The 9,623-nt window shown below is 41.5% G+C and overlaps 1 protein-coding gene across 2 annotated transcripts; it reads right to left on the bottom strand.

The window, feature by feature from the left end:
- Positions 1-5,434: 5,434 nt before the first annotated feature.
- Positions 5,435-9,034, bottom strand: LOC108433879 (protein rapunzel-like). 2 transcript variants are annotated; one of them, XM_017708723.2, is made up of 3 exons: positions 8,766-9,034; positions 8,203-8,242; positions 5,435-7,884 (listed from the first exon to the last, which is right to left on the bottom strand). In XM_017708723.2, exons 2-3 carry the CDS (start codon positions 8,219-8,221, stop codon positions 6,698-6,700), a joined length of 1,206 nt encoding a protein of 401 aa, XP_017564212.1. In that variant the 5' UTR covers positions 8,222-8,242; positions 8,766-9,034; the 3' UTR covers positions 5,435-6,697. The 2 variants fall into 2 exon arrangements, with proteins under 2 accessions (XP_017564212.1, XP_017564213.1); XM_017708724.2 differs by lacking the exon at positions 8,203-8,242 and having other exon boundaries at positions 8,766-9,030.
- Between the last annotated feature and the right edge of the window lie 589 nt (positions 9,035-9,623).

Consider the following 9,623-nt stretch of genomic DNA (forward strand, 5'->3'; position numbering starts at 1 on the left):
CAGGTTGTTGGTAATACAACGAGTTGGTCTGTCCAGTGAAGCAGAAGTGGAGCTCGCCGAGAAAATATTTCAAGAATAAAATAACACAAATATTTCAAAGTGCTAGTAACAATAAGGTGAACCAATGCTGACACCAGAGTAGCCTTGTTAATTTAACATGGGCTTTGCTGTCACAATGCAGGGCTGCCAATGAGAGCAGAGGTTATTTACATATCGCAGCTATCGGAACAAAACCTCGTATCTCCTTTTTTGGCGTTTTCCGGTTTCGGACTTAATTTGAAAGCATCCCTGGTCCTTTACGTTGACCCAAAATGACTTTGAAAAAATTCTGGTTCCATTGACTTACATTGAAAGTAAAGTATGTTTTTTCCTTCTCCTGTAAAGCTACCATTTTGGAGATACGAGGTTTTGATCCAACAACAGCGGTGAATTAGTCTTAAGCGCAAAGCCTGTTTAATCCGTTTGTCTAACAACTAAATGTAGTACAAAGTAAATATTACGGTGTTAAAAATTGAGATTTCTGTGTTAATAAAACCCAGAGCCCTGCGTTTATGAGGGTATAACATTGCACTTGCAAAGAGTTTCCAGTCAATATTTATGGCAGTTGCTGGGGGTGGAGTTTCCCAGCATTCCTTGTGGTTTTGTTTATTGTTTGTTAATTCGCTGTTATTTTTTTCCGCCTACAGTTCACAAGTTTTTTTTTTGTTTTTTTTTTTTGTTATAACATGTTATTATTATTGGGAAGATTACATTTAAATACTACTTTCCCAACCATGATGGTATTTTGTGCATCAGTTACTAGTCCACTGTTGTTTAGGGATCAGTGATCACACTAATGCTCTTTTTGATCTGATACAAAGTAACAGCAAAGTTAATATTCTAAAACTACCACTGATCCCCAAACTTTTAGAGGAATTCGTTGTGAATTCTACTGTGAAAAAGGAAAACATTAAAATTATATTTGAAAGTGTAGCATTAGTATTAAATACACTAATGCATAAACTGCCTATATATATATATATATACACTCACACACACACACACACACACACACACACACACACACACACACACACATATATATATATATATATATATATATATATATATAATATGCACTCATTTCTAATTTCATGCCAGCCACACATTCCTAAAAAAGCTGGGACAGCAGCATGTTTACCATCATCGCCTTTTCTTTTATCAACACGTTATGAATGTTTAGGGACTGAAGACACAAACTGATCCAGTTTTGAAAGTGGAATTTGAACCATTCTTCTGTTATACAAGTCCTCAGCTGCTCAACCATACAGGGCCATTGTTGTCATATTTTACTTTATAATGCACAATGCATTTTCAGTCAGTCTAGCACCTGCACTCTCTCATTACGCAGCCACGCTGTTGTTACACGTGCATAATGTTGGTGTCATGCTGAAATAAGTATGGATGTTCCATGAAAAAGACAATGTCTAAAAGGCAGCATATTGCTTCAGAATTTGTTTATCTCCTTTAGCCATAATGGTGCTTTCGCAGATGTGCAAGTTACTTCATAAAACCCCTGTAAAATGATAGGTCATGGCTTTTGAACTTTACACTGGTAACAATCTGGATGGTCCTTGGCTTCTAATCAAATCAAATCAACTGATGTTGTCACAAAGCAGCTTCACAGAATTCCAGAAAAGACAGTTTTAACAAGAATTTAAAAACCCCTAGGTGAGCAAGCCAGGGGTGATGGTGACAAGGAAACACTCCCTCAGAGCTGAGGAAGAAACCTTGGGAGGAACCAAGGCTCACAAGGGGGGACAGATCCTTCTCTGGTCACACTACCTACAAATGATTATACTACTAATATTAATAGCAGTAGTATTAGTAGTAGTAATAGCTAGGATAATTTATTTCTTGCCAATTTTGGACCCAGAAGAAGAACCTCTGTTTTGTTACTGTTCAGTAGGAGGAAATTACGTAACATCCAGCCTTTCACGTCTTTTACACAGTCCTCTATTTTCTTTAATGTGTATTTGTCTTCAGGCTTGGCTGATATGTACAGTTGCGTATCGTCTGCGTAACAATGAAAGTTAATGCCATGGTTACTTATAACTGTACCTAACAGTAACTGTACAGTATAGAGTAAATAATAATGGTCCTAAAATAGAGCCTTGCGGAACTCCAAGTCTTACTTTTGAATAATTGGAAGATAAATTGTTTACACTGACGAACTCATAACGTTTTGTTAAATAAGATTGGAACCATGATAGGGCCGTCCCTGTGATTCCAACCATGTTTTCTAACCTTTCTAGGAGAATATTGTGGTCTATTGTATCGAAAGCTGCGCTGAGGTCAAGTAGCACTATTAGGGATACGTAGCCTTGATCAGAGGCAAGAAGAAGATCATTAGTTATCTTAACTAGCGCCGTCTCAGTGCTGTGATGTGGCCTGAATCCAGATTGGAATTTTTCATATATATGGTTCTTATGTAGATATGAACTAAGTTGTTAGATCTTAGATATAAATGGTAGGTTTGAAACAGGCCTGTAATTAGACAATACACTAACATCAAGATTTATTTCTTGATCAGAGGTTTGATAACTGCTTCTATGCCCTGGAGAACATGACTTCCATTGTTTCAATAAACAATCTGAAAGGTTGACTCTACATCTTTAAGCTTTTTCTTCACATCTTCTCTTTTTCTTCCATTCTTCACCTCCAGATCTGTATGTTCTTTTTTGAGAGATGATTAACCAGTTGCTTTTTCCCCGTCTTAGAAAACAGTACAGTACAGTAAAAATAGAGAAGTTGTTGGGGGGGCCCTGGTGGGTGCAGGGCTCTAAGCAGCTGCTTATGTTGCTTATTAGGTAGCACTGGCACTGTAGTTACAATTTGGAAGGACATCTAATAGTACATATTTGAATGTTTCTGATTACATGTTAAATTTCATAAACAACACATCAAATGTTCCATCGTTTAGTTAATAATCCGTTGTCCCAAGTGGCCAAAGGATAAATTAAGTGATGAAAACACACTTTCTAGCCATATAACTGTAACAATTTGAACATTTTCTTCCTGTTTCATGCTTAGGTGAGGTCATGGCCAAAGGACATTTAAAATGTAGAATTTTAAATAAAAATTAATGGGTGAATTCAAAGGGTTAAAGAGAAGTTGGAAAATGGTCACACGAAAATGAGTTTTTAGTTACATTCATCCGCACAAATTCACAGGGATTTCAGTGGGAAAAAATACAACATAGAAAGAATATGGGCCCCTAAAAGCTATGGCACAGAATTTGGACAACTGGTCACAGTGAACTGCTATATATATACTTTTTTAATGAACTAATGCTTGTTTTATTTGTTAGATTTCTAATATCTAGCCAGGGCCCTGAAAGAAGAATTACCTCAAATGAGAGATGACTACACGTCCTGTCCATATCAATTTGCCAACATCAGAATATTTTAATATACAAATAACTGCACCCAAGGATGGTTTACATGACACATGGTTCAAAGACCACAGGCCCATTTGTTTCGGCTGTATAGATTTACTATAGAGCAGCTTACTACCTTAAGCCCTTATTCTACCTCTCCTGACTGACAAAGAAATGATGGATCGTTCCCCAGCTCCCCACCTCAGCAGCCTTAATGACTGGCTCCAACAAGCTGAGTTCAGCATTCTAGGCCTCAGCTGCCCTTTACTGACAGAGCTACTCTCCATCTATTAAAGCAGGCCTGGATGGTGGGAAATGCTGACTTATGTGTAAATGCTGTAATTAAATTAAACGCAGCTTTGAGTGGTGTATGTGTCCGCCGCATAGATTTAACAGCAATCCATGTCAACAAAGGTTTGTTAATCACGATATTGTGAAACAATAACAGGAAACGAGAATTGCATTATGCGTGCCATATATAAATCTGATTGGTAGCTGTAGCTGTAATCTACAGCAAAGGCAATAAATCACAGTAGGGCTGCGCAATATTTGTTCATTTTCATCGCAATAGAGGCATTTGCAATAGTGTTGTCCCCAGTGTAGGTTACAGTATGTGTGTAAACCCTTAAAGAAATCACTAAATGCTTAGTGTGAACATACTGACCAGTCACAGTTCCAGATGTTATCCAACAAATACAAGTATTTTGATCAAAACAGTGCAGGTCTTAAACCACTACATTAATGATTGACGTATATGATATTAATATATTGAAAGGCATATCACAATATGAGTCACACTTTATTTGAAGGGTTGAATAACATATTTGAAAAGTGTACACTATATTGCCAAAAGTATTCCTAACCCATCCAAATCATTGAATTGAGTTGTTCCAATCACTTCCATGGCCACAGGTGTATAAAACCAAGCACCTAGGCCTACAGACTGCTTCTACAGACATTGAAAGAAAGGGGCACTTCTAAACACGAAGTGGTAGGCCATATAGGGAAAGAGGTCACCAACCTTCTGTAGAGTCAATCTCTACGGACCTCCAAACTTCATGACAACGGTACTTGTCTGACTGCATTGTGTCGAGTGTAAAGTTTGGTGGAGGGAGGATCATGGTGTGGGGTTGTTTTTCAGGAGTTGGGCTCGGCTCCTTAGTTCCAGTGAAAGGAACTCTTAAAGCTTCAGCACCAAGAGATTTTGGACAATTTCATGCTCCCAACTTTGTGGGAACAGTTTGGGGACGGCCCCTTCCTGTTCCAACATGACTGCACACCAGTGCACAGAGCAGGTCCATAAAGACACGGATGAGCCAGTTTGTTGTGGAAGAACTTGACTGGCCTGCACAGAGTCCTGACCTCAACCCCATAGAAGACCTTTGGGATGAATTAGAGCGGAGACTGTGAGCCAGGCCTTCTCGTCCAACATCAGTGTTTGACCTCACAAATGTGCTTCTGGAAGAACGGTCAAAAATTCCCATAAACACACCCTTGTGGAAAGCCTTCCCAGAAGAGTTGAAGCTGTTATAGCTGCAAAGGGTGGGCCGACATCATATTAAACCCTATGGATTAAGAATGGGATGTCACTCAAGATCATATGCGTGTGAAGCCAGACGAGCGAATACTTTTGACATTATAGTCTATATAAATAGCTTATAGACGTAGACTGACATAAACTGCTGTTACACTAAAATGACAGACATTTGGTCCATTTATAACACTGTTATGAAGCATCATTCCCAAGTAAAGGAACTTGTAAGTCAGAGGACTAGTTTATTTCTTAATATTTCTGCATAAGCTGATTATAAATATGAAGTATTACTTCATAAATGCATTAATCAATGCATAAAATAACGTGTAACAAAGTCCTTATTTAGGCAGCATTGAAATAAATTGTTACTGAAATATGACGCAATATAATCCCAATTGGGTATTTTGTTAATATCGTTCAGTTGTACATTACAGCACATATTTTTTCTGGGATATAATGAATAAAACCGCCCATTGACCATAGAGTTTCTAAAGAGTTTGTTTTATTTTTGCAGCCAGCAGGGTTTACAGCACAAAGGGAGCTAGGAGAACCAGGCATCTGGGTTGGACTCCTGAGCTGCCGACTCTTTTCTCTTTGGCTGTCCTTTTCACGGTTGACAAGACATCTTTCATGTCCACTTTCACATCTATGTAGGCCAGGCTGAGACAGCAGACTTGCACAGACAAAAATGGGGCAGCACTTTGGCAGGCCTGACACCATGAGAATGGCCAGTGTAATCTAAAGCCCTGTTTCTTACTCTTGCTTATAAAGCCGTCTAGCAAATCCAGTATTCAGTGTTTGCCTTACAACACAGTGTTCTATATTGAAGAGATGGATTGAGAACCGAGCTTCATGCATTTAATACTATAATAAATAATAATAATAAAAAAAACACATTGAAATGCTACAGGACACTACAGCTGTCACTATTACTCATCAATTAAAATCTATAGTCAACGGTTTGTTGGCAGTGATAATAATGCATATTTTACATTAATATTGGTTATCTTTTTCCAATAAAGCATTTTCTAATCTTTGAAATCCAACACATATTTTTTCATTCTTCAGTTAAGACCATTTTTATTGTATGGGCCAGTGGTGCAGGCAGAACTTCAATTTGTGGGTGGTGGTTGGAGGGCAGTTAGCAAGCCTTAAAGCCCGGGAACATCACCCGAGTAAGGATGACGACCACCAGTTGGCCAGTTTCATCATAACGCACTAAATGCAACTGACAGCAGGCCATCATGGGTATAGGATAACTAACCAGAGTCCAACCTTTCACAGCACTAGACGTAGACATCTAGGCCAAATGGTTAGATCGTGATGCTGCTGTCGCCTTTTGACAGTATTTAAATGGGTCCCCACTTGGAGGTCAGGCCAAGTTTAGCTACGCCTCCTGGTTATGACTCGAAGAGCCATGAAAATGATCATCTAAACAAATGCTAACATAATAGTGACAGCCCAACAAGACAATGTAGATAATTTAAATAAACAATCCAATGAATATCAACGTACATGCTGTGGTTAATGACACGCGTACAGGTTATATTCTGCTATCAAGGCCTGAGTAATGAACATAGAGATTAGACAGTGATTATTGTGATACATACAAGTGCCGAATACAAGTAGCTGTTAGAAGGTCATACATAGAGATGAACATACAATAATTTCCTAGTAAATATTTCACTGAAGTGTTTCATATGTATTATTATATATTCCACATTACCATTTCATTGGCCTCTATGCTAATCTGAATGCATGCACAAGGTCACATTTTTATGTCTCTCCCAGTGATGGCAGTCTTCTGGAAAGTTCCATGCTGCGTAGCTCTCCTTATGACGGCTTACAGCATGGACCACGAACCCAGGCAGTTGCTTCTCCAGAGCTTCGACCACAGCTTTGGCATCTCCCTTCTTAGCGGGACCATCCATGACCTGCTGGATGCTCTCCTTGGGAAGAGGCTGGGGGCTGCTGCAGTAGGACACCACCACGTTAGTGTCATTCACCTGCAGAACATCAAACCAGCCTTGTCCTGACATGTACTGGAAGTTGTCCCCGGCCCTCCAGTTGCGGTAGCTGCTTCCTGAATGGTTGACGACGCGGACTGACCACCTGACCCAATCGTACTTCCTAACCAGAAAACTGAGCAGCTCCTGGGCAGTATCCTGGAGACTCTTGCCTTCTCTCTCCTGGACCATCCTCTGGACGTCCAACCTAGCCTGCTCAGCGAAAAGTGTCACGCATTCTTCAATGGCGGCCTTCATCTTGCTCTCCACCTCTTGAATCTTCTCGCTCCATTCCCGGATCTTCTCTTGCTCTAAGTCTTCCCCTCGGGTGAGAGCACAGTGGCCCAGCAAGGCAATCAACCCCAAGCAGAAGAGTTCCTTCATCCTGACACAGAAATCTTCCAGGACCCTCCTGTTTCTAGCCTCATATTTCTCTACCACCTCCAGAATGGATCCTCCGAATGTATTGTTCCCCATTAAAGCGTCATACAGAACGTAAAGGTTCCTCTCACCTCCTGTCTTGCTAAAATGCTCCAAGAACAACCGGGTTTTGACCTCACGGAACTGGGGCTTGGCCTCCAAGATGTCCAGGTACTTGCGAAACTGATTGCATAGGTTCTCCTCCACGGAAAAGTACTGGGAGTCCAGGCGTCCCTTCTTAATCTCACAGTCAATGTCCTCTAACTGAGATGAAATTACATCAAGCCTGTTTCTCACGGCTAGAAACTGTTCTTTGACATAGAACACTTCTTTGCTCTGCACGTTGTCCAGGGCTAGCCTCAGGACCGGAGCAGCGGCTTCACACAGCGGGAAAAGCTCCCCCACTGTGCTGGCCAGCACCTCCGCCCCTCTCTCAAAGACCTCCATAACAGCCTCGATGGCCTCCTTCTTCTGTGCCACGACTTTCTCCAGAGGACTTGGCATGGCTACAAAAGGAACAACAGAGCAAACTCTTTTAGGAACATGTAGCCTAGGCCTAAAAGCAACAGCTGTCATGACAGGAGAATAAAACATAATAAAAACTCATAAATCATTATCGAGCAAACAGGAGTGGTATTTCTGGGTAAGACACATTCAAGGTGGACCAACAAGGTAGGAGTGTCTAATCAAGTGGACAGTGAGTGGACACGGTGTTTAAAAACTCCACCAGCACTGCTGTGTCTGATCCACTCGTACCAGCACAACACACACTAACACACCACCACCATGTCAGTGTCACTGCAGTGCTGAGAATGATCCGCCACCTGCTCTGTGAGGGTCCATGGGGGTCCTGACCAGAGAATCCTGAGTATCAGAGAAACAGATGGACTACAGTCTGTAACTGTAGAACTACAAAGTGCAGCTATACATTAAGTGGAGCTGATCAACTGGATAGTGGAGATACAAGGAGGTGGTTTTAAATTAGTAAAACAGCATTTTAGTTTAAATGAGAGCAGCAAAATCAACATTCAACACTGGCCCTGGACTTAAGGCCTACTGGCTCTCATAACAGTGGCATAGATGTGCTCAAATCATAATATATAGTGTAATATAACATAACTGCTCTTCCAAAAATGAATGAGAAATGACCCCACAGACAATTTGAAACAGCTAGAAAACCACAGCAAAAAAACATTCAATAACTGACCCCAGAATAAAACACACAACTCCTTATTTTTAACACCTGAATGAATAATTGATATTTCTAGCAGGCACAGTCATGACGCATTAAATATCCTCCCTACAACAGCTTCCCTGCGCTTTCTGTCATCATACAAGCCGGTATTAGGAGTTCCAGTCAAATCCAGTGAAAAATGCTCGCACTTACTGAATGCTGTTTATCCTGACTGGTAAACGCAGGGGCGTCCGAAGGACACACCTTGGAAAAGCTTCAGCCTCTGAAACTAGCCCAGGGAGTGTGAATATGTATCTGCACCCCCTCCTTAAACGGCACGGTCAGCAGGCTTCACCCTCAGAGCAGCGCAGATCCCCTTCACGGTTGTTTGGACGAACAGCTGCTCCAAAAAATTCCCTCAAGTTCTGCTGTTCAGCTCTGACGAGGATGACACGCCAGACCGAGGCACGATGCATTTGGAGAGAGAGAAAGAGAGAGAGACACAGAGAGAGAGAGAGATAGAGTGAGAGAGAGAGAGAGAGAGAGAGAGAGAGATTGCGCGCCCCGAGCCATGAGCGCTCTTGGCACCAGGCGGCCGAAACCTGCTGCTGTCTGATAGCTGACGAGATAGAAATGCCACGTTTTTTACCGCAGACTTGGGCTTTATTCGACGAGCTGCTCCGCGCACAGGCGCTTCGTGATCCCCGCAGAGCGCAGGGTTTTGCGCACGGTGCGCCGCAGCTGCCCGCATCCAAACCACACCGTGCGCCGCGACTGGATCACTTTAATGCAGAAGGTAAGCGCTTCTACGTATTCATGTGGCTTTATGGTGGAGTCCTAATATATATTTTCTGCTCTGATATTTGGAGAAGGTTCTCACGGGTGGAGAAGATGATTTTTTTTTCTTCTCTGCTGGTGAGAATGGATCTAAAGGGATTGGTGTGTTGTGGTGGGCACCAGTTATTTAACCTGCGTCAGTTATCCGTCAGCAATATGACCTTATATTTATGTGGAACATCTATAAAACCTGGCGTCTTATTGTATCAGTGCGCTAAAAAGGGCTGAGAGTGA

Source organism: Pygocentrus nattereri, chromosome 24, assembly GCF_015220715.1.
Source record: "Pygocentrus nattereri isolate fPygNat1 chromosome 24, fPygNat1.pri, whole genome shotgun sequence".
Lineage (NCBI taxonomy): Eukaryota > Metazoa > Chordata > Actinopteri > Characiformes > Serrasalmidae > Pygocentrus > Pygocentrus nattereri.